At 64.0% G+C, this 23,811-nt stretch overlaps 4 protein-coding genes across 4 annotated transcripts; all 4 read left to right on the forward strand.

Moving 5' to 3' along the window:
* The first annotated feature begins 8,646 nt into the window (after positions 1-8,646).
* Positions 8,647-10,735, forward strand: LOC128898834 (complement C1q subcomponent subunit A-like). Its single transcript, XM_054175848.1, has 3 exons — positions 8,647-8,745; positions 9,463-9,634; positions 10,111-10,735. Exons 2-3 carry the CDS (start codon positions 9,472-9,474, stop codon positions 10,674-10,676), a joined length of 729 nt encoding a protein of 242 aa, XP_054031823.1. The 5' UTR covers positions 8,647-8,745; positions 9,463-9,471; the 3' UTR covers positions 10,677-10,735.
* Positions 10,736-12,610: 1,875 nt separating this feature from the next.
* LOC128898836 (complement C1q subcomponent subunit A-like) lies at positions 12,611-14,716 on the forward strand. The gene is made up of 3 exons (XM_054175852.1): positions 12,611-12,709; positions 13,439-13,610; positions 14,092-14,716. Exons 2-3 carry the CDS (start codon positions 13,448-13,450, stop codon positions 14,655-14,657), a joined length of 729 nt encoding a protein of 242 aa, XP_054031827.1. The 5' UTR covers positions 12,611-12,709; positions 13,439-13,447; the 3' UTR covers positions 14,658-14,716.
* A 1,513-nt stretch (positions 14,717-16,229) lies between these two features.
* On the forward strand, positions 16,230-17,887 carry LOC128898835 (complement C1q subcomponent subunit C-like). Its single transcript, XM_054175851.1, has 3 exons — positions 16,230-16,305; positions 16,923-17,112; positions 17,340-17,887. The coding sequence occupies exons 2-3, from the start codon at positions 16,932-16,934 to the stop codon at positions 17,885-17,887; spliced, it is 729 nt and encodes a 242-aa protein (XP_054031826.1). The 5' UTR covers positions 16,230-16,305; positions 16,923-16,931.
* A 3,212-nt stretch (positions 17,888-21,099) lies between these two features.
* C1QB (complement C1q B chain) lies at positions 21,100-22,218 on the forward strand. The gene is made up of 2 exons (XM_009897427.2): positions 21,100-21,259; positions 21,590-22,218. The coding sequence occupies exons 1-2, from the start codon at positions 21,100-21,102 to the stop codon at positions 22,162-22,164; spliced, it is 735 nt and encodes a 244-aa protein (XP_009895729.2). The 3' UTR covers positions 22,165-22,218.
* Positions 22,219-23,811: the final 1,593 nt, after the last annotated feature.

A 23,811-nucleotide genomic window follows, 5' to 3' on the forward strand; every position in this document is an offset into this window, starting at 1 on the left:
CAGCTCTGCTGGCACCCACTGCACTGCTGCTGAGATCACTTTGCTCCTGGCTGGAGCCTGCCAGGGTACAGGAACTCTCCCCCCTAGCTTTGCAGAGGTCCTGGCTGACTCCCTGCTTGCTGCCTGCTTAGGGCACTTTGGGCTCTTTGGCTTATCTTGAGAGACCATAGGATCCTGAAGGTTGGAACAGACCTCTAAGACCATCAGGTCCAACCTTCTACCCAACACCTCCTCCAGAGCATGTCCTGAAGTGCCACATCCACACCTGCAGGCATGGTGACTGCACCACCTCCCTGGGCAGCCTGTTCCAATGCCTGACCACTCTTGCAGTAAAGAAATGGCTCCTAGTATCCAACCTGACCCTCCCCTGGCACAGTTGAGGCCATAACCTCCTGTTCTGGTGTTACCTGGAGGAAGAGGCCAGCACCAGCCTCATTCCAGCCTCCATTCAGGGAGCTGCAGAGAGCAAGGAGGTCTCCTCTCAGCTTCCTGCTCTTCAGGGAAAGCAACCCCAGCTCCCTCAGCCTCTCCTCATGCAGCCCTGTTCTCCAAACCCCTCACCAGCTTCGTTGCCTTTCTCTGGACCTGCTCCAGCCTCTCAATGTCCTTATACTGCAGTGCCCCAAACTGGACACAGTACTCAAGGTGCAGCCTCCCCAGGGGCAGGGGCAGGGGCACCATCGCTTCCTTCCTCTCTCACTGACCTGCAGATGGACACAATCACAGCCTGGATGCATGCACTGACCTTTGATGCACCCTGAGCAGTGGGAGGAAGCCAACCACCAGCCATGGTGGCAAGCAAATCAATAGCCCCTCAAGGGGCCAGGTGCTCCTTGCAGCCCACAGCCCTGCGGCTTCATGCTCATCACCATGCTGAGCTAACCAACCCTCTCCAGAGACTGCACTGAGTAGCCCTTGGCCGTGGAGCTCCTCCTGCCGCTCCCCAAAGGCCTTCTGCTTCCTCTCTTTGCCCTCCTGCCCTGACAGAGCCATCCCCAGAGCAGCACCAGCCCTGCCAGGCACACCTCGGGGGTCCTGCTGCGTGCTGCAGGGCTCCTGGGGCACTGTCAGCACAGCTCTGGGCACCCTGCTCCCATCCCCTCGTATCTGTGGCACATCCTTCCGGGCTGCTGCTGCTGTCGGCGCCCGAGATGCTGTCATTTGGGTTCTGGCTGTGTTTTGATTGCAAACTCTCCCAATGCACACGTTGCACGGCGAGCAGCGGAGCAGCTGCTTTGCATGCCGAAGAGCTCGGCCCGGACCTCCCTCCAGCCGCCAATAAATACAAACCAAACCCGGGCAAGGCTGGAGAGCAGGCAGCCAAATTAACCGGGGGGGGGGCGAATGGGGACAGGCCCTGACAGGAGAGCAGGAGGGGAGGGGGCTGGGGCTGGGGCAAGCTTTCCCGGCATTGCCCAGGGCTGCTCAGCGCTCATCCATCGCCGCTGCCCCGGGAGCCGGCAGGGAAGCGCAGCAGCGCCCCGAGACAGCGAGCAGGGGCTGGGGTCTGAACCCCTGCCTTGCAGCTCCGTCCCTGCCCCTGCTCCTCACACCTGCTGGGTGCAGGCATCTCCCGCAGGAGCAGCACATCCCCCGGGACGGCGATGGAAACGGGCTAGGCAGCGTGTGGCAAGTGGCCCTGCAGCCTGGCTCTCAGCTGGCACCTCGGGAGCTGCTCTGAGGGCACAGCAAGCGCCCCGGCTCCCTGGGGAGCAGAGAGCAGGAGGCTTCCCAGCTGCTGCAGACGCCGCTGCCTCGGGCAGGACCCTTCTCTGGTGGGCAGCAGCACCCTGGGACTGCCAGGCCACTCTGTGTGGCATCAGTGGACCACCAGCGCCTGCAGAAGCACAGCTGCTCCGAGCCGGCCTCAGCCCCTGCCGGCTGCGGGTGGCACCCTGGGTGCTGGCGCAGAGCTGTGTGCAGGGGCTGAGCACTGCTGCTCTCCCACCTCCTGCCCTGCTGCAGCCACCTGGGGCAGGGATCATGCCCCTGGACTGGGCACTGGTGAGGCCACACCTTCAGTCCTGGGCTCAGTTTTGGGCTTCTCACTCCATGAAGGACACTGAGGGCTGGAGCAGGGTCAGAGAAGGGCAACAGAGCTGGGGAAGGGTCTGGAGAGCAGGGCTGGGGAGGAGCAGCTGGGGGAGCTGGGGGTGCTGAGCCTGGAGAAGAGGAGGCTGAGGGAGACCTCATTGCTCTCTGCAGCTCCCTGAGAGGAGGCTGGAGCCAGGTGGGGGTTGGGCTCTGCTCCCTAGTCTCAGGTGACAGAAGGAGAGGAACTGGCCTGAGATTGTGCCAGGGGAGGGTCAGGTCGGAGATGAGGAACAATTTCTTTGCTGGAGGAGTGGTCAGGGACTGGCAGAGGCTGCCCAGGGAGGTGGTGGAGTCCCCAGCCCTGGAGGTGTCCAAGAAACCTGTGCCCATGGCACCTGGGGCCAGGGTTTGGTGGCCATGGTGGGGCTGGGCTGATGTTGGGCTGGGTGATCCTGGAGGCCTTTTCCCACCCAAACAATTCCATGATTCCATGATTTGTCACTGTCTCCTGCACAGTGACAGGCAGGTGCTAGCCATTGATTCCTCCTACTCTGGCAGCTCCTGCCTGTCAGCACTCAGCACCCAGGGGATGCCCAGCAGGGGAGCATCTCTCCCTGCTGTCTGCTGTCAGACAGCTCCTGTGTGCCTGCAGGCTCTGGGGACACAGGCAGGAAGCTTTTCTTCCATGAATGGGTGCAAGGCTGGCATGGCACTGATCTGGCACCACCAGGTGGGAGGGCAGCAACAAGGTGAAGAAGATGCCCCATGGCCCATCCTGAAAGGAGGAGGGTTGCTCAGGGTAAAGTTCACCTGGTTCTGGGTCTGCAGCACAGCCAGGAGGCCATCACAGGAGGCCTAAATGATGCAGATGCTCCCCAGTGTGCTGGGGCTCCCCACACCCAGGGCTGGGTGCTTTGGGGCTGGTTCTGGCACTGCTGGGGCCTTGTAGGGCACCTACATTAGCTGGCTGCTGCAGGGCACCTCCTCTGCCTTGGCCTCTGCCCCATTCCATGTCATCTGGGGGACTCTCCTCAGTCATCCTTGCCCCTTCTCCATGCTGGAGCCTGCTGGTGGGATGCTGCTGGACTGGTATCAGCAGGGACAGCCTGACAGGCCTCCACGAGCCCTTGCACCTTCCACCATGGCTTGGTCCTCACTGAGGTAACACCCCTCCTGCCTTAGCCTCAGCAAGGGCCAACCCTGGCCCAGCTTGGAGGAAGAGCATTTGTGGCCTCACTGGGGCTGTCTGCAGGAGGCTGCTGATCTGTTCTGGCTCCCAGTGCCTGCTGGCCAGGTGTGGAGGCAGAGACAGACTCCCAGAACCACAGAAGTGCTGAGCTTAGGAGAGGCCTTTGAGCTCCTGAAGTCCAGCTGCTGACCCAGAGCTCACAGCCACTGCTGCTGAGCCACTGCCACTGCACCACAGCCCTCAGCACCACAGCCAGGGATGGGGACTCCACTCTCCCTGGGCAGCCTGGCACAGTGCCTAAGGACCCTTTCTGGGAAGAAATTGTTCCTAACACCCAGCCTGAACCTCCCCGGACACAACTCCAGGCCTTATCCTCTTGTCACTTGTTGCACGTGGGAAGAGACCAACCCCCACCTTGTTCCATCCTCCTTAGAGGGCAATGAGCTCTCCCCCCAGACACAACCACCCCAGGTCCCTCAGCTGCTCCTCATAGAGCTCAATGCCCTTCAGCAGCCTGCTTGCCCGTGTGCCCGCTCTGCAGCTGGACGTCCCGTGCCCGGGGGGATGCCCGGGGGGTGCCCAGGGGTCTCCCCGCCCGCTGCTGTCGGCGGCTGAGGAGCGCTGCGGGCAGGCGGCGCCGGGCACGGCTGAGGCTGCAGCGCCACCTCGTGGCGAGTCCCTGCACGGCCCTGCGGCACCGCCCGCTCCCGGAGGCACCCCGAGGCGAAGGGGAAGGAGGAAGGCGCCGGGCTGGGGGGATCTGGGACCGCTTCGCTCTGCAGAAACCCACGGGATGGCAGCAGGAAGGGCTGGAGCTTCCCAGAAGGAGCTGGGGCCAGCTGGGGCTCGGTCTGTTCTCCCTAGGAACAAGGGATGGAATGGAAGCAAACGGCCTCAAGGTGCACCCCAGGAGGTTTTAGGTTGGTTTGGCCTCAAACTGCCACAGTTGGACATTGGAAGAAATTTCTTCCCTGAAAGGGTTCTCAGGCACTGGCCCAGGCTGCCCAGGGAGGTGCTTGAATCCTCATCCCTGGAGGTGTTTACAACAGGCAGAGATGTGGTGCTGAGGGCCATGGCTCAGCCCCAGCCTCGGCAGAGTTAGAGGATGGTTGGACTCAGTGATCTGAAAGATCCTTCCCAACCAAAAGGGATTCTGTGAGTCTAAGAAGAGGCCACAGCCCCCAGTTTGCTCCCCTGGCACTGCTGCCAGAGGAAGGAGCTGAGCCAGCCCTAGGCAGCTCCTCCTGCCCCAGCTGAAGCTGCACACTGCAAGGCTAAAGGAAGCAGCCAAGGCTGAGTCTGTGTCCCAGCTGCAGCTCAAGGGGAGGAGGAGGAGGAAGAGGAGGAGGTGCTCAGGGTCACAGATCACAGGGAGAAGAAGGCTTGGAAGGCACAGGAACACTGAGAGTTGAGTGGAGGTCAGCAGTGCTCAGGAGCCTCAGGCACCTGGAGGAGCTGCTGCCTGGGCCAAAAACAGCTTCCAGGAGATGCTGGAACTCCATAACCACCCCCTTGTAACTCAGCATGGGGTGAAGGGCCAGTCAGGGACACAGGACAGGGCAGCAGCAGGGCACAGCCATCCATCAGTCCCGGCTGGAATGATGGAGAGGTCTCCTGGCTGTGTGTGAGGGGAGGGCAGGAGTGCAATTGGTGTCCAGCAGCAGCCTTTGGGGGCAGGGAGGGCCTTCCAAACTCACCTGTCATCTCTCGACATGCCTGCAGCTCTGGCGGATGGGGGAGCTCTGCTGCTAACACAGCTGTGCTTCTCCTGGGCACCTGGTTTATTATGGGCTGGCTGTGTGATTGGAAGCTTCCCTCGCATGGCGCTGGGAGGACATCGTCCCTGCACTGAGACCTGCCGGGGACAGAGCTCCACAGGCTGATGGAGCTGCACTGAGGAGTGAAGTCCTGCGGGGCAAGAGCCTCTGGGCTGAAGGCTGCCCTCAGCCTCCTCGTTGCCTTTTCCAGCTGCTTTGCAACCGATGTCACAGCTTCCTGGGGCCTGCTAGAGGAGGTGGGCAAGGGCCCCCCTGGCCCTGAGGCCATCCTGCTTGCACACCATCCTCTTTCCTTGAGCACCCTCCTCCGGGCTCCAGCTGCTGCTGCCTTGGCTTGGGGCACCGCAGTGCCACAGGGCCGCCTCTGCCACAGGGCTCCTGAAAGGAGATGCCAGGTGGGTATGGATCAGAAAGCCTCTCACAGCCACTGCATCGCCCAGGGGGTGCCCTGGCTGGGCCCCAGCGCCCCAGGGGTGTTCAGCTGCTGGGGTCAGCACATCTCAGCCCTCTGCTTCCTCCCACAGTGTGACCTGGGCACTGCTGGGACCTGGGCACTGCTGGGCCTGGGCACTGCTGGGACCTGGGCACTGCTGGGCTTGGGTACTGCTGGGCTTGGGCACTGCTGGGGCCTGGGCACTGCTGGGCTTGGGCACTGCTGGGCTTGGGCACTGCTGGGCTTGGGCACTGCTGGGCTTGGGTACTGCTGGGGCTTGGGCACTGCTGGGGCTTGGGCACTGCTGGGCTTGGGTACTGCTGGGGCTTGGGCACTGCTGGGACCTGGGCACTGCTGGGCTTGGGCACTGCTGGGGCCTGGGCACTGCTGGGGCTTGGGCACTGCTGGGCTTGGGTACTGCTGGGCTTGGGTACTGCTGGGCCTGGGCACTGCTGGGACCTGGGCACTGCTGGGGCTTGGGCACTGCTGGGCTTGGGCACTGCTGGGACCTGGGCACTGCTGGGACCTGGGCACTGCTGGGGCTTGGGCACTGCTGGGCTTGGGCACTGCTGGGCTTGGGTACTGCTGGGCCTGGGCACTGCTGGGACCTGGGCACTGCTGGGCTTGGGTACTCCTGGGCTTGAGTACTGCTGGGCTTGGGCACTGCTGGGCTTGGGTACTGCTGGGCTTGGGCACTGCTGGGGCCTGGGCACTGCTGGGCTTGGGCACTGCTGGGGCCTGGGCACTGCTGGGCTTGGGTACTGCTGGGGCCTGGGCACTGCTGGGACCTGGGCACTGCTGGGCTTGGGCACTGCTGGGGCCTGGGCACTGCTGGGCTTGGGTACTGCTGGGGCCTGGGCACTGCTGGGCTTGGGTACTGCTGGGCCTGGGCACTGCTGGGACCTGGGCACTGCTGGGGCTTGGGTACTGCTGGGCTTGGGCACTGCTGGGGCTTGGGCACTGCTGGGGCTTGGGTACTGCTGGGGCCTGGGCACTGCTGGGCTTGGGCACTGCTGGGCTTGGGCACTGCTGAGCTTGGGCACTGCTGGGGCCTGGGCACTGCTGGGCTTGGGTACTGCTGGGGCCTGGGCACTGCTGGGCTTGGGCACTGCTGGGGCTTGGGCACTGCTGGGGCCTGGGCACTGCTGGGCTTGGGCACTGCTGAGCTTGGGCACTGCTGGGGCCTGGGCACTGCTGGGGCTTGGGCACTGCTGGGGCCTGGGCACTGCTGCGCTTGGGCACTGCTGGGGCCTGGGCACTGCTGGGGCCTGGGCACTGCTGGGCCTGGGCACTGCTGGGGCTTGGGCACTGCTGAGCTTGGGCACTGCTGGGCTTGGGCACTGCTGGGCTTGGGCACTGCTGGGGCCTGGGCACTGCTGGGCTTGGGCACTGCTGGGGCTTGGGCACTGCTGGGCTTGGGCACTGCTGGGGCCTGGGCACTGCTGGGGCTTGGGCACTGCTGGGGCCTGGGCACTGCTGGGGCCTGGGTACTGCTGGGCTTGGGCACTGCTGAGCTTGGGCACTGCTGGGGCTTGGGCACTGCTGGGCTTGGGCACTGTTGGGGCTTGGGCACTGCTGGGGCCTGGGCACTGCTGAGCTTGGGCACTGCTGGGCTTGGGCACTGCTGGGTCCTGGGCACTGCTGGGCTTGGGCACTGCTGGGGCCTGGGCACTGCTGGGGCTTGGGCACTGCTGGGGCCTGGGCACTGCTGGGGCTTGGGCACTGCTGGGCTTGGGCACTGCTGGGGCCTGGGCACTGCTGGGGCTTGGGCACTGCTGGGGCCTGGGTACTACTTTTGGGTGCTTCTGTGCCAGAGCTGAATGTGCATCCCTGGGCACCATCCCTGGGCACTGTCCCTGGGCACCGTCCCTGGGCACCATCCCTGGGCACCGTCCCTAGGCACCATCCCTGGGCACCCTCCCTGGGTACCGTCCCTGGGCACCATCCCTGGGCACCATTCCTGGGCACTGTCCCTGGGCACCATCCCTGGGCACCATCCCTGGACACTGTCCCTAGGCACCGTCCCTGGGCACCCTCCCTGGGCACCGTCCCTGGGCACCATCCCTGGGCACCATCCCTGGGCACTGTCCCTGGGCACCATCCCTGGACACCGTCCCTGGGCACCATCCCTGGGCACTGTCCCTGGGCACCGTCCCTGGGCACCCTCCCTGGGCACCCTCCCTGGACACCGTCCCTGGGCACCATCCCTGGGCACCCTCCCTGGGCACCGTCCCTGGGCACCGTCCCTGGACACCACCCCTGGGCACTGTCCCTGGGCACCGTCCCTGGGCACCATCCCTGGGCACTGTCCCTGGGCACCCTCCCTGGGCACCCTCCCTGGGCACCGTCCCTGGGCACCCTCCCTGGGCACCGTCCCTGGGCACCGTCCCTGGGCACCACCCCTGGGCACTGTCCCTGGGCACCCTCCCTGGGCACCGTCCCTGGGCACCCTCCCTGGGCACCATCCCTGGGCACCGTCCCTGGGCACCATCCCTGGGCACCCTCCCTGGGCACCGTCCCTGGGCTCCCCGGTGGGATGTTCTTGCAGGTCTGGCTGAGGCTGTGCTCAGCTCCTGGGGTTGCCCAGCTCTGGCTAGGGCAAGGCACAGCCCCTCAGGGGCACTGGGAGCAACCACAGTGCCAGAGACCCTCTGCTGCGCTGCTCTGCTGCAGACAAGGTCCCCACAGGGCTGGGGTGAGGGCAGTGGGAAGATGTTCACCAAGGCTTTGTGAGGCCCTGCTGAGCCACCCAGGCGCTGGCAATGCCTTTGCTGGAGCCCTGCCAGCTGCAGAGCCAAGGTGGGCATCTGGAGGGCTCAGCCCCCAGCAGCAGCGATGCCAGCACTGGGCACCAGTGGCAGCCCAGAGCAGGTCCATGGCATCTGGGCCCTTGGATGGCCGTGCCAGCTGTCCCCTCCTGCAGTGGCAGAGCTGTGGCACCCTGCACCCTGGCATTGCTGTGTGCCCAGGCACAGCACCCCTGCTGCAGGGACCATGCTGCTGAGTCAGCCTGGGCCTGCACGTGTGCTGAGCCAGCTCTTCCCTGAGACCAGCACAGCCAAGGCCAGGCATGGAAAAGGGAAGAGGGAGTGAAGAGAAAGCGAAAGCTGGCACTTACCCAACCAGGCAAAGGGGAAGAGAGTGAAGAGAAAGTGAAATATGAAGTCTGGCATTTCCCCAGCCAGGCAAAGCCTGGTGCCTGTGAGCACATCCCCACCCCCACCCTGCTCCTCTTCCTCCCTGCACCCAGGGAAGAGCTTCCAGCAAGCAGCTGCTGCTCAGCCTGCTCAGTCTCCAGCCCCAGTGAGGAGGTAAGTCACCCAAATCGCTGGGGACACAGCTCCTCTGCCCCTGCTCTCCAGTCCTTGTTCCCTGTCCCCTTCCTTTCTTCACTTGCCCCCTCCATAAGCAGGAAAAGAGGGAGAAGATGTGGGGTAGGAGGGAGGAGGCTGCAGGAATCTGTCCTTGCACCAAGTGGCTGTGGGCATCCCTGGGCTCTGCAGGCTTGGCCTGAGCTGAGCACCTCAGCTTTTGGGCCAGGTCTGTGTGCTTAGGAGGTATCTTGCCTGTGCTGAGGAGCTGAATCCCTTCTGCCTGGGGATCCCAGCCCTGTTTGTCCCTTCCCTGGTGTTCTGCATCCCTTACCCACTTGTGCTCTCTGCACCACTGCTTGCTGCCCCAGTGCTGGAAGCAGCACTCTCTGCACGCCCCTGACGTGTGCCCAGGACATGCCCAAAGGCTTTGTGCTGTGCTCCCTGGCCTGGCCTTCCAGCCACAGCCTGGCTGTGGGCACATGCCAGAGAGCTTCTGTGCCATCAATGATTTCAGATCACACAAGGAAAGAGCCTCAGAGTCCTTCCATGCAGCCACTTTCAGCACCAGCTGTGGTGTGCTGGGCAGCACCTGGTGCTGTGGCAGATCTGTGCCGGCAGCTGCTGGCAGCACCTGGTATGGCTGTGCCAAGGTGCAGCCGGGTACCTGCTGCCTGCCTGCCTCCATCCCCACCTCCCTCAGCCCCGTGCTTGCAGGGAGGCAGGATGCAGCCCAGGCTGTGGCTGGTGACCGGCACCCTGGCAGCGGCGCTGGGCACGGTGCTGCTGCAGGACGGCCTCTGTCGCGCACCGGACGGCAAGGATGGGCTCCCCGGAGCCCCTGGCCTCGACGGGAGGCCAGGCCTGAAGGGTGATGTGGGAGAGCCAGGTAAGGGGGAGCCAGGGATGTGTGCTGCAGGTGGCCTCCTGGTGGGAGCACCAGGGGCTGGGAAAGCAGCTCAGGAGGGGCCAGACGTGCAGGGAACTCTCCTCCTGAGCAGGGCAGACCCAGGCTGAGGGAGAGCCTTGTGTCTCTGCACAGCTCCCCGGGGGCAGGCTGGCACGGGTGCTGCTCTCCTCTCCCAAGTATCAAGGGACAGGGCCGGAGGGAATGGCCTCAGGGTGCCCCAGGGGAGGTTTAGGAGGGACATCAGACAGTGTCACTGAAAGGGTTGTCAGCACTGTCCCAGGCTGCCCGGCGGGGGGGAGGGGAGGGGGGGGGTGCCCGTGCCCGGGGGTGTTTAGAAGCAGTGTAGGTGAAGTGCTTATGGACGTGGCTTAGTGCAGGGCTGGTGGTTGGACTCAGTGTCTTGAAGGTCTTTTCCCAGCTGAACGGTTCTGTGACTCTGTTCCACCTCTCCCCAGGTAAATCAGTGCACAGCACAGGCGCCCGCGGCCCCAAAGGGGATGCAGGCGAGCCGGGGGCCCCTGGCCAGCCGGGGGTGAAAGGCTTGCCGGGGCTGCCCGGCTCCCCCGGGGCGCCAGGGCCAAGGGGGCTGGCAGGCTTGAAGGGGCAAGCCGGCGACGCCATGGATCACCCGCGGCCTGCCTTCTCCGCCTCCCGGAGGTCCCCCCCGGGCGGGGGCAGGACGGTGGTGTTCGACCACATCATCACCAACGAGGAGAGCCACTACAGCCCCCGCAGCGGGGAGTTCACCTGCCGCGTCCCCGGCATCTACTACTTCGCCTGCCAGGTGGTGTCGGTCGGGGACCTGTGCCTGAGCATCACCAAGAACGGGGAGCCCGTGGCCAGCTTCTGCGACGACAACAGCCGCAGCCTGCGGCAGGTCAACTCCGGCAGCGCCGTGCTCAGCCTGGCCGCGGGCGACCGCATCTCCATCAGCACCGACCCGGCCCGGAGCGCCATCTACAGCGGCTCCGAGGCCGACAGCGTCTTCAGCGGCTTCCTGCTGTCCCCGCAGCTGGTCTGAGGCGCCCTCGGCTCGGCCCCGCTTAGCTCCGGAGCGTCTCAGTCTGTGCCTGCAGCTTTGCCCCCTCTGGCCCTGTGGGGTGGGGCAGCACCACAGCAAACAGGGACGGTCCCAAACTGAGCCACCCCGCGGGTCCTGTGTTTCCACCAGGGTCACAAAGTGACCAGGCTGTGGGTCACCCCCACACCAGTGAGAGCCCTTCTAGCAGTTGCCTCCGTGCTGAGCCTGCCTGCTCCGTCCTGCAGGCAGAGGACAGCTGGCCCCAGCAGCCCTTTCTCCTGCTGGGCAGCCACTGGGGGCCACTGCCCAGCTCTGACCCTTCTCTCCTAGCAGGACCTCACTGTGTGCCACTGCTTCTGCTGCCCCAGCCCCTGCAAAGCCCTTGCTGGTGCCAGGCCACCGCTGCCTCCCCATCAGTGTGAATAAACTCTCCTATCACAACAGCTGCCTGGGTTTTCTCTCCTGTTCTTGTGTCTTTCCCAAACCATTGATGTCCTGGGCCTCTTCCCATGCTGCCCAGGGACAGCACTGACCCCAGCTTGCCCTCAGCCAAGCACAGACCCCAGCAGAGGCAGAAGGACCTGAGGGAGCTGAGTGTGCAAGCAGAGCTGGGGCTTAGAGGGAGGAATGGGAAACCTCTGAGGCAAGCCTGTGTGAGTCCTTTCTCTGAGAAGTCCCAAGGCAGCTGTCCTCTGTGGGCAGCAGATGATGCACCTCCCCCACCAGGTCCTCTGCTGGTGCCCAGGCTCTGCCAGGAAGCTGAAAGGCAGCTGTGGTCCTCCAGCCTCAGGCAGGAAGGGCCAGGGCCATCAGGGTGACTGCTGCTGCTGCTGGTGGAGTTGTGAGGTGATGCTCTTCCTCTTTGGCTTGGAGTGAGGCTAGTGGGCACCAGGCTAGGCTGGGCACCTGCCCAGACTGGTCTCAGGCAGCCAGAAAGCATCAGGGAAGCCATGCAGGTGCCATACCCTGAGACTGCTCCTCGGAGGCAGTCAGATGTCTCCATCCCCAGACTCTCCATCCCTGGGCACCCTCCCTGGGCACCGTCCCTGGGCACTGTCCCTGGGCGCCATCCCTGGGCACTGTCCCTGGGCACCATCCCTGGACACTGTTCCTGGGCACTGTCCCTGGGCACCCTCCCTGGGCACCCTCCCTGGGCACCGTCCCTGGGCACCCTCCCTGGGCACCATCCCTGGGCACCGTCCCTGGGCACCATCCCTGGGCACCCTCCCTGGGCACCCTCCCTGGGCTCCCCGGTGGGATGTTCTTGCAGGTCTGGCTGAGGCTGTGCTCAGCTCCTGGGGTTGCCCAGCTCTGGCTGGGGCAAGGCACAGCCCCTCAGGGGCACTGGGAGCAACCACAGTGCCGGAGACCCTCTGCTGCGCTGCTCTGCTGCAGACAAGGTCCCCACAGGGCTGGGGTGAGGGCAGTGGGAAGATGTTCACCAAGGCTTCGTGAGGCCCTGCTGAGCCACCCAGGCGCTGGCAATGCCTTTGCTGGAGCCCTGCCAGCTGCAGAGCCAAGGTGGGCATCTGGAGGGCTCAGCCCCCAGCAGCAGCGATGCCAGCACTGGGCACCAGTGGCAGCCCAGAGCAGGTCCATGGCATCTGGGCCCTTGGATGGCCGTGCCAGCTGTCCCCTCCTGCAGTGGCAGAGCTGTGGCACCCTGCACCCTGGCATTGCTGTGTGCCCAGGCACAGCACCCCTGCTGCAGGGACCATGCTGCTGAGTCAGCCTGGGCCTGCACGTGTGCTGAGCCAGCTCTTCCCTGAGACCAGCACAGCCAAGGTCAGGCATGGAAAAGGGAAGAGGGAGTGAAGAGAAAGCGAAAGCTGGCACTTACCCAACCAGGCAAAGGGGAAGAGAGTGAAGAGAAAGTGAAATATGAAGTCTGGCATTTCCCCAGCCAGGCAAAGCCTGGTGCCTGTGAGCACATCCCCACCCCCACCCTGCTCCTCTTCCTCCCTGCACCCAGGGAAGAGCTTCCAGCAAGCAGCTGCTGCTCAGCCTGCTCAGTCTCCAGCCCCAGTGAGGAGGTAAGTCACCCAAATCGCTGGGGACACAGCTCCTCTGCCCCTGCTCTCCAGTCCTTGTTCCCTGTCCCCTTCCTTTCTTCACTTGCCCCCTCCATAAGCAGGAAAAGAGGGAGAAGATGTGGGGTAGGAGGGAGGAGGCTGCAGGAATCTGTCCTTGCACCAAGTGGCTGTGGGCATCCCTGGGCTCTGCAGGCTTGGCCTGAGCTGAGCACCTCAGCTTTTGGGCCAGGTCTGTGTGCTTAGGAGGTATCTTGCCTGTGCTGAGGAGCTGAATCCCTTCTGCCTGGGGATCCCAGCCCTGTTTGTCCCTTCCCTGGTGTTCTGCATCCCTTACCCACTTGTGCTCTCTGCACCACTGCTTGCTGCCCCAGTGCTGGAAGCAGCACTCTCTGCACACCCCTGACGTGTGCCCAGGACATGCCCAAAGGCTTTGTGCTGTGCTCCCTGGCCTGGCCTTCCAGCCACAGCCTGGCTGTGGGCACATGCCAGAGAGCTTCTGTGCCATCAATGATTTCAGATCACACAAGGAAAGAGCCTCAGAGTCCTTCCATGCAGCCACTTTCAGCACCAGCTGTGGTGTGCAGCCACCTCTGCCGGGCAGCACCTGGTGCCGTGGCAGATCTGTGCCGGCAGCTGCTGGCAGCACCTGGTATGGCTGTGCCAAGGTGCAGCCGGGTGCCTGCTGCCTGCCTGCCTCCATCCCCACCTCCCTCAGCCCCGTGCTTGCAGGGAGGCAGGATGCAGCCCAGGCTGTGGCTGGTGACCGGCACCCTGGCAGCGGCGCTGGGCACGGTGCTGCTGCAGGACGGCCTCTGTCGCGCACCGGACGGCAAGGATGGGCTCCCCGGAGCCCCTGGCCTGGACGGGAGGCCAGGCCTGAAGGGTGATGTGGGAGAGCCAGGTAAGGGGGAGCCAGGGATGTGTGCTGCAGGTGGCCTCCTGGTGGGAGCACCAGGGGCTGGGAAAGCAGCTCAGGAGGGGCCAGACGTGCAGGGAACTCTCCTCCTGAGCAGGGCAGACCCAGGCTGAGGGAGAGCCTTGTGTCTCTGCACAGCTCCCCGGGGGCAGGCTGGCACGGGTGCTGCTCTCCTCTCCCAAGTATCAAGGGACAGGGCCGGAGGGAATGGCCTCAGGGTGCCCCAGGGGAGGTTTAGGAGGGACATCAGACAGTGTCACTGAAAGGGTTGTCAGCACTGTCCCAGGCTGCCCGGGGTGGGGGGGGGGGGGGGGGGGGGGGGTGCCCGTGCCCGGGGGTGTTTAGAAGCAGTGTAGGTGAGGTGCTTATGGACGTGGCTTAGTGCAGGGCTGGTGGTTGGACTCGGTGGTCTTGAAGGTCTTTTCCCAGCTGAACGGTTCTGTGACTCTGTTCCACCTCTCCCCAGGGAAATCAGTGCACAGCACAGGCGCCCGCGGCCCCAAAGGGGATGCAGGCGAGCCGGGGGCCCCTGGCCAGCCGGGGGTGAAGGGCTTGCCGGGGCTGCCCGGCTCCCCCGGGGCGCCAGGGCCAAGGGGGCTGGCAGGCTTGAAGGGGCAAGCCGGCGACGCCATGGATCACCCGCGGCCTGCCTTCTCCGCCTCCCGGAGGTCCCCCCCGGGCGGGGGCAGGACGGTGGTGTTCGACCACATCATCACCAACGAGGAGAGCCACTACAGCCCCCGCAGCGGGGAGTTCACCTGCCGCGTCCCCGGCATCTACTACTTCGCCTGCCAGGTGGTGTCGGTCGGGGACCTGTGCCTGAGCATCACCAAGAACGGGGAGCCCGTGGCCAGCTTCTGCGACGACAACAGCCGCAGCCTGCGGCAGGTCAACTCCGGCAGCGCCGTGCTCAGCCTGGCCGCGGGCGACCGCATCTCCATCAGCACCGACCCGGCCCGGAGCGCCATCTACAGCGGCTCCGAGGCCGACAGCGTCTTCAGCGGCTTCCTGCTGTCCCCGCAGCTGGTCTGAGGCGCCCTCGGCTCGGCCCCGCTTAGCTCCGGAGCGTCTCAGTCTGTGCCTGCAGCTTTGCCCCCTCTGGCCCTGTGGGGTGGGGCAGCACCACAGCAAACAGGGACGGTCCCAAACTGAGCCACCCCGCGGGTCCTGTGTTTCCACCAGGGTCACAAAGTGACCAGGCTGTGGGTCACCCCCACACCAGTGAGAGCCCTTCTAGCAGTTGCCTCCGTGCTGAGCCTGCCTGCTCCGTCCTGCAGGCAGAGGACAGCTGGCCCCAGCAGCCCTTTCTCCCGCTGGGCAGCCACTGGGGGCCACTGCCCAGCTCTGACCCTTCTCTCCTAGCAGGACCTCACTGTGTGCCACTGCTTCTGCTGCCCCAGCCCCTGCAAAACCCTTGCTGGTGCCAGGCCACCGCTGCCTCCCCATCAGTGTGAATAAACTCTCCTATCACAACAGCTGCCTGGGTTTTCTCTCCTGTTCTTGTGTCTTTCCCAAACCATTGATGTCCTGGGCCTCTTCCCATGCTGCCCAGGGACAGCACTGACCCCAGCTTGCCCTCGGCCAAGCACAGACCCCAGCAGAGGCAGAAGGACCTGAGGGAGCTGAGTGTGCAAGCAGAGCTGGGACTTAGAGGGAGGAATGGGAAACCTCTGAGGCAAGCCTGTGTGAGTCCTTTCTCTGAGAAGTCCCAAGGCAGCTGTCCTCTGTGGGCAGCAGATGATGCACCTCCCCCACCAGGTCCTCTGCTGGTGCCCAGGCTCTGCCAGGAAGCTGAAAGGCAGCTGTGGTCCTCCAGCCTCAGGCAGGAAGGGCCAGGGCCATCAGGGTGACTGCTGCTGCTGGTGGTGGAGTTGTGAGGTGATGCTCTTCCTCTTTGGCTTGGAGTGAGGCTAGTGGGCACCAGGCTAGGCTGGGCACCTGCCCAGACTGGTCTCAGGCAGCCAGAAAGCATCAGGGAAGCCATGCAGGTGCCATACCCTGAGACTGCTCCTCGGAGGCAGTCAGATGTCTCCATCCCCAGACTCGCGTGGAGGAGGCCAGGCCATGGGCAAGGAGCAACACCCTGCCCAGGGCTGCTGGCACCTCAGCAAGTCCAGCACCCAGCAGAGCTGGCAGAGCACAGGGCAAGGTGCAGAGGACACAACCAGTGTGAGGGGAGAAAGCTCAGGGAGAAATGTGCCTCAGTGCCATGGCCTAGGGGAGCAGCATCTCCCACCAGAGCCAGGCAGTGGCCTCTTCACTGCACACCTCCAGCTCCATGGAGCCACTGCGATGCTCTGCCCGCTTCAGGGTGGGTGAAGGCAGGAGATTAGAGGAGGGTTAAGTCCCCACTGTGGCTGGAGGGTTTGTGGCACATGTCCTGGCAGAGGCTCATCTCACCTCTGTCCTTCCAGGCCCTGCTGCTGCACAAGCACAAGCACAGGTCCTGCTGGGCAGCCAGGAAAGTGCTGGCTCAGAGAAAACAACCAGGCAGGAGGATGTGAAACAGGGCTGGGGGCCAGCTGGGGCTTCTGGGTCCCCAAGGGCCCTTTCCTAACTCCACAGCTTCCCCTGGGAGGGTGTCACAGAGTCACCTCTGTGGTACTGTGCCAGCAGGCAGAGCCCACAGCACCCAGAGGGCTCAGCAGTGCAGAGCTCCAAGCCCTGCTCCCCAGCCAAGGTAAGAGGTGCTGCAGGGTCCTTGTCTTTGGGGAGGCTGCATGGGGTGTGGGGTCCAGCAGCGTGGCACAGTGCTGGGCTGTGGAGGGGAGAAGAGATAAGCAGAGGCACTGCCAGGCTGCACACATTGAGGGGGATGCAGACTTGTCCTTGCTGGGAGAAGACCCAGCCCCTGGGGCCAGGCACTGTCCTGGGTGATCCCCAGCTTCTGGGGACTGGATCCTGGTAGGCAGAGCCAGGGAAGTCAGGACACTGCTGGAGCAGGGGTGAGATCAGCTGGGTGCAGGCAGCTGCAGCACGGCATGGTGCAGTGGGCTGCAGCAGCATCTGCAGCAGGTTTGGGACACCAGGCCAGGAGAGCTTTGGGCTGGCCGTGGGTACTGCATCCAGACAGGAGGTCCAACCCTCCCTGTGCCATCAGAGGCTGCCCTGGGGGTGATGATGAGCCCAGAGCCTGTCTCTGCACCTGGCAGCTGGTGTGGGGGGACTCTGAGGGCACAGCCATGGCAGCCTGGTGCTCCTGGTGCAGCCAGCCCCACAGCATGGAGCCTCCTCTGCCCCATGGTCTGGAAGCCACTCTGCTGTGGCTCCTACCCCAACACTTGCTTTGCCTTTCAGAGCACCAAAATGGGGCAGAGCCCCTGGGAGCAGCTCCATCTGGCCCTTGTCCTTCTGCTCCTGAGTCTGGGGTCCACTGTGGCAGGAGATGCCCCCCACAGCTGCTATGGGATTCCAGGCCTGCCAGGCCTGCCAGGGATGCCAGGCAAGGATGGCAGGGATGGACTGAAGGGAGCCAAAGGCGAGCCAGGTGAGTGAGCAAGGGGAGGAAGGGTGCAGGCTGCTGAGGGGAGGCCACTGAGCCCCCTGGGGCTGCTCCACCTCGGTCTGCAGCTCTGCAGAGCATCCTCTGTGCAAGGGCAGCAGCAGAGGAGGCTGGAGAGAGGCAACCACCACCTCCTGCCTGAGGGAAGGGGCTGGAGGAGCCTCTGCTCACATCCTGCCACTGACTCCTTTTCACTCCCCCCTGCCCCACAGGTGTCCCTGCAATGCAAGGGCTCAAGGGCACGAAAGGAGAACCAGGCAGCCCTGGCTTGCCAGGCCAGCCAGGCCCCATGGGCTTGCAGGGTCCCCCTGGAGCACCTGGCTTTTTGGGAGCACCAGGGGCACCAGGCTTGCCAGGCAGCTACAAGCAGAAGCTGCTGTCAGCCTTTTCAGTGAAGAGGCAGAGCAGGGAGCACCCCCCGAGGAACCTCCCCGTGGTCTTCAGCCAGGTCCTCACCAACACCAACCACGACTACAACACCACCACGGGCACCTTCACCTGCAGGCTCCCCGGCCTCTACTACTTTGTCTTCCACGCCTCCCTGACAGCCAACCTGTGTGTGAGCCTGCACAGGGGCGAGAGGAAGGCTGCCAGCTTCTGCGACCACAAGAGCAACGCGCTGCAGGTCAGCTCCGGCGGCGCCCTGCTGCGCCTGGCCGCGGGCAGCCAGGTCTGGCTGGCGGTCAACGACTACGACGGCATGGTGGGCACCAGCTACTCTGACAGCATCTTCTCGGGGTTCCTGCTCTTCCCAGACTAGACCCCCCCCCAGAGCCCCCCCCAGCACGCTGCCCCTGCCCTGCTGACACTGCTGCTCACCCCCCCGAGGATGCTCCAGGCCTCGCCGCCGTGGGGGAAGCCCCAGCGTGGGGGCAGCCACCTCTGCCAGACACCACCTCCTGACCTGGCACTGGGAAGGGGCAGCCACTGACCAGGGGCACTGGCACCTCTGGATGTAGCTGTGCCCAGAGTGATGGTGCCAAGCCCCCAGGGCTCTGCTGGCACTGCCATGTTCATCCACCCTGATAACCTTCTGCTGCCAGAGTCAGAGATGTCCCTGCCTCTCTCTGCTTCCCACCTGGGGCATTCAGGTGTCCTGGAGCAGGCTTGCAGCAGCTCCTTTGCCATGACCTGGCTGTGGAAAGTGTCAATAAAGCCTTCCCCTCTGCACCTGGCCTGGTGTGCTCCTTCCCATGTGTGGATGGAGGGATGGGTGGGTGGAGGGAGGGAGGGATGGATGGAGATTGGGGGTTGGGGGGGGAGGGGAAGGAAGTGCACCTCTGCACATCTGTGTGTCATCAGGATGTCCCCAAGCCCCCAGTGGCTCACTCTCACCATCAGTGAGCACCACACACCACTGCCAGCCCTGGCTTTGCTGGGGAGGGGGATGGGCCCCAGCTGCACTGACTGCAGGGAGGGGGCAGTTCCACACACACAGCCCTCACCTAGGGGAAGCTAAGGCTCCTCCATCAGACACCTTGATACCCTCCTTCCCCTCCAGCTAGATGCAGGTCAGCTGCAGAGGGCCCCAGCTCACAGAGCAGAGCTGACAGCCAGGCTCCAGTGGCTGGGACAAGCACAGGCTGCCACAGGACAAGCACCAGGGCCAGGGCAGGGCAAGAGCCCTCAGCCAGACTGAAGGAGCCACAGAGACCACCAAGAGACTGTGGAGACTCTTCCTGGTGGCTTACAGTTTTCAGGCTGGACTGGATGACCTTTAAAGGTCCCTTCCACCCCAAACCATCTGTGATTGCCCCCTGGCAAAGGAGGTCACCCACCCTGTGCTCCACCTCTGTAGGGCATCAGCAGAAAGCAGGACTTGAGTCCTGTGTCCAGTTCTGGGCCCCTCAGTTTCAGAAGGACATTGAGAGACTTGAAGGTGTCCAGAGAGGGTCTGGAGCACAGCCCTGGGAGGAGAGGCTGAGGGAGCTGGGGTTGCTTAGCCTGCAGAAGAGGAGGCTCAGGGGAGACCTTCTTGCTCTCTGCAACTCCCTGCAGGGAGGTTGGAGCCAGATGGGGGTTGGTCTGTTCTCCCAGGCAGCCAGCACCAGAACAGGAGGACACAGTCTCAAGTTGTGCCAGGGGAGGTTCAGGCTGGAGGTGAGGAGAAAGTTCTTCACTGAGAGAGTTGTTGGCCACTGGGATGTGCTGCCCAGGGAGGTATCACAGTATCACAGTATCACTAAGGCTGGAAGAGACCTCAAAGAGGAGTCCCCATCCCTGGAGGTGTTCAAGAGGGGATTGGATGTGGCACTTGGAGCCCTGGGTTAGTTGTCAGGAGGTGCTGGGTGACAGCTTGGACTTCTCTGAGGTCTTTTCCAACCTTATTGCCTCTACGATTCTATGACTGGAAATGCTCTTACCCGAGGGTGAAACCACTTCCCACCCACCAGAGATAGGAGAGCCTGGGGGGATGCATTCAGGGTGCTGGATGCTGAGACCCTGTAGCATCCTCTGGGCCTGCTGGTACCTCCCAGCAGAGCTGTGCCTGTGTGAGGAAGCCTGAGGGGTGCTAAGTGCATGCACACTTCTGCACTCCTGAGGGGACCTGCCTGGAGCTCTTGTCTGGAGCCCCCAGCAGGGTTCCCCAAAGCAAGCACAGCTGAGGAGATGCCAGGGAGCCTGCAGGGCACAGCAGACACCACTCTGCTCCCCAGGGCAGGGCTGCACAGGGGTGGCACAGTCTGCTGAGCTGACAGACTGCCTGGTGGATATGAAAGTGACCCTGAAGAAAGGGCAAGAGCTAAAGAGGAGAAAGGGGATGTGGCCCAGGCCCTTTCACAACAGCCCTTCCAGCAAACTTCTGCTTCTCCTCAAGGGCATTTCCACGCAGGAGGCTGCTGGCTCCTGCTCCATCTGCCCTCCTTGCAAGGAGAAGCTCAAGGTAAGGGCAAGGCCTTGGCAAGGCTGAGGCTCAGCTCCCTGTGGCAGGCAGGCCACATGGGGAGCCCAGCAGCAGCTGGCACACAGCAGAGAAAGGAGGCTGGGGAGGTGGAGAGCCCTGAGGGGATCCTGACCTCTCCTTCTCCACCGGCTTGGGGGGAGGGGGAGATGGCAAATGCCCCGAGGGGTGATCAGGGACTGGGCAGTCTGAAAGGTGCCCTGGGAGTGCTCTGCTGCCCTGAGATCTTTTGCCATCTGCCTGGGCATGGGCTGGGAGCCTGTAGGCTGGTCCTGGTCCCTGCCACGTCCAAGCTGCTGTGGCTGGAGGATCCAACTCACCCAGCTCTTTTCTGGCTGACAGCAGCATTCCAGTGCTGGGCAACTCCACCTGGGGCCAGAGAATGCAGCTGGGGCTATCTGACATCCAGCTGCAGCCCCCAAGTGCCCACAGCTGCACCAGGAGCTGGGGGTGCAGGGAGGGCAGGGGGAAGATGGGAGCCCAGGGACTGGAAGCTCAGGTGGCTCTCCCAGGGCGTCTGGTTAGGTACAGGAACGCTCCTGGGATGTGTGGCAGGACACGAGGGGAGCCCAGAGGGGTCAGGAGGGCAGCTTTGGGGATGTCTTTGCCAGCTGCAAGGACTGAAGCTGTCCCTCAGACGTGCTGGTGGGAAGCAAGAGCTATGTCCTTGCAGGTGATGAAGCCTGGGGGAGGCTTTTACCCTGCAGGTGTGCTCCTAAGGTGGGATGCAGAACTCTGAGGGAGCAGTAGGGACCTGCAGCCCATGTCCATGGCAGGAGCATGGTCAGGCTGGACATCAGGGCCCTGGGACAGGCTAACCTCTCCCCAGCTCCTGATGGGGCTGAAGCTCTGAGCTTTTGCAAACTGGGAACCTAAGAGTGAGAGGAGTCTGGCACAGGCTGCCATGCCCCCGGGGCCAGCAGCACAGGGCATGTGGCTCTGCAGCAGGATGCTTTCCCTCCCTGTGGCTCTCACCCAGATGTGCTTCTGACCACCACCTCCAGAGCCTCCAGTGCCCTTCCCATCCCCCCCCCGCCCCAGCCCCTCACCACCCTTCTGTGCTCCAGCAGATGCAGGCTGTGTGGCTGCCGCTGCTCTGCCTGGCTGCAGGGCAGCTTGCAGGTGCCAACCTCTGTGAGACCTATGGCACCATCCCGGGCATCCCTGGGACACCAGGGCTGCCTGGCAGCAACGGCAGAGATGGAGAGAATGGCCCCAAGGGAGAGCCAGGTAAGGAGCAGGCTGCAGGTGGGGACTGTCTTGGGAACACCAGGAGCAGGGAAAGGCAGTGCCAGGCACGGCCCTGAGAAGGCAACCCCAGGCCTGCCAGTCCCTTTGGGGCCTTACCAGGCAGTGGTGATGCCTGGGGACAGAAGGGGCCAGGCAGACCACAGACCCCAAGGGACCTGGGGAGGGAGGAGGCATGAGAGCAATGGGTGGGCAGGGGTCTCTGCTGACCTGCCCCCCAGGGCAGGTTCTGGTGTTTCCCATCCCAGTGCCCTCTCCACAGACCTGTGGAGCTCGACTCTGCCCACAGGGACTCTTCCTCTTGCTTTCCAGGTCTCCCTGGGCAGGTGGAGAGCAAAGCAGACAGGGGTGAGCAGGGAGACCCAGGACTGCCAGGGTCCCCCGGGGAGGCCGGGCACAGGGGCGCCCCGGGGCAAAGGGGACTGCCTGGTCCCAGGGGACCCCCTGGCCTCCCGGGGGACCACGGCGACTACGAGGCCACCCTGAAGTCAGCCTTCTGCGCCGCCAGGTGGCTGACGTCCTACCCGCGGCAGGGGCAGGCTGTGCGCTTCAGCCGCGTCCTGGCCAACGAGCAGGGCCACTACGAGAGCCGCTCCGGGCGCTTCACCTGCCGCCTCCCGGGCATCTACTACTTCACCTACCACGTCACCTCCAGGGGCAACCTCTGCCTCAGCCTGAAGAAGGGCCAGGCTGGCAGCAGCGGTGAGAAGGTGGTGACCTTCTGCGACTACGTGCAGGGCAGCTACCAGGTCACCACGGGCGGCGTGGTGCTCAAGCTGGCACACAATGAATCTGTCTGGCTGGAGCCCACTGAGGAGAACTCCCTGGTGGGGATGGAAGGCTCTGACAGCATCTTCACCGGCTTCCTCATCTTCCCCGATGCTTAGTGCCCTGCGGGAGTCCCTCTGAAGCCCTCCTGCTGCTGGTTAGCTCCCGTGGGGCTGAGCAGTGCCCCGGCAAGGACTGCTGCGGGCTGGGTGCCCTGAGCGCGCTGCTGCTGGTCCTGCACATTAAACAGCTTCCTGTGCTGCTGCTTTCTTCCTGCCCAGGCTTTGCCTCCTTCTCTGGGACTTTCAGGAGCCTCCTGGATGTGCTCCTGGGTGCCCTGCCCTGGGTGACCCTGCTCTGGCAGGGGGGTTGCACTCAATGATCTCTGGAGGCCCCTCCCCGCCCCCACCATTCCATGATTCTATGACAGGAGCTGAGGACCCCCCGAGGATGTTCCTGTCCCCGGGGGAGGTGACAATCCAGCACTGTACCCGGGTGGGCTGCCTGCAGCCCCCAGCCCACTCATGGCAGCTGCAGGATGTGAAGTCCCCGGGGGGGTAAGCCAGGGTGCTCAGGGCACGGGAGAGGAGAGCTTGGGAGGCCGGGGGGAGGGAGGTCCGGGATTTAAAAGGGGCTGAATGAAGGGGATGAGGATCAGGGGGCTTGGGCCGGGGGTGCAGACACGGACTGGGCATCATCGCAGGGTCTGCTTGGGCGTCCGGTCTGGGCGGCACAGGGCTCCCTGCCCCGGGGCAGACGGCGAGCGGCCCGGCCCGAGCGCTCCGGCTCCTGCCAGGCTCATTGCCGGCAGGTGGCACTGGCGGCTGGGGCAGGGCTCTCCTCGCCCGCCGGAGCAGCCTTGTGCCGCCGGCGGCACGGACAAAGCCGGCAGGCAGCGGGCGGCGGGGTCGGGGGTGAGGCTCAGCCCTGGGAGGAGGCACCGGGCAGGGCTGGTGCTGCCTTTTGCCACCCTGGGGCAGTGGCTTGTCCTCAGCACCTCTGTCCTCCCCCTTGCAAAACCCCTGTCCCTGGGGGTGCAGCCAGCCCCTGTCCCCATCAGAAGGGGGGACAGAGATGTCTGCTGCTGCACCCATACCCTCCGGGGCAGGAGCTCTGAGCCCTCTTCAAGGGCAGCTGCATGGCTCCTGCCACCTCCCAGCTGCAGACACAGCACCCCAGAGAAAATCAGGGCAGCAGGGCAGCAGGGCAGGGGCAGGGCAAGGGCAGGGCAAGGGCCTGAGCCCCAGAACAGAGCCTGGGCAGCAGAGGCACAGCCACAGAATTTCCTAGACCGAGGAAGACCTTCAGGTGGAGTCCAAGCATTACCCAACACTAACAAGTCCTTGACTGAACCACATCCCTCAGCTCCACACCGACACAACTCTTAAACACCTCCAGGGCTGGGGACTCCACCACCTCCCTGGGCAGCCTGGGCCAGTGCCTGGGAACCCTTGCTGGGAAGAAATTCTAACATCCAACCTGAACCTCCCTTGGTGCAACCTGAGGCCATTTCTTGTCCTGTTCTTGTCCTGTTGTCCCTGTCCAGCCTCCTCTCAGGGAGCTGTAGAGAGCAATGAAGCCTCTCCTCAGCCTCCTCTTCCCCAGACAAAACAACCCCAGGCTCCTCAGCTGCTCCTCCCCAGCCCTGTTTTCCAGACCCTGCCCCAGCTTCATTGCCCTTCTCTGGCCCTGCTCCAGCCTCTCAATGTCCTTCTTGGACTGAGGGCCCCAAAACTGAGCCCAGGACTCCAGGTGCAGCCTCCCCA

This window comes from Dryobates pubescens, chromosome 33 (assembly GCF_014839835.1).
Source record: "Dryobates pubescens isolate bDryPub1 chromosome 33, bDryPub1.pri, whole genome shotgun sequence".
Classification (NCBI taxonomy): Eukaryota; Metazoa; Chordata; class Aves; order Piciformes; family Picidae; genus Dryobates; species Dryobates pubescens.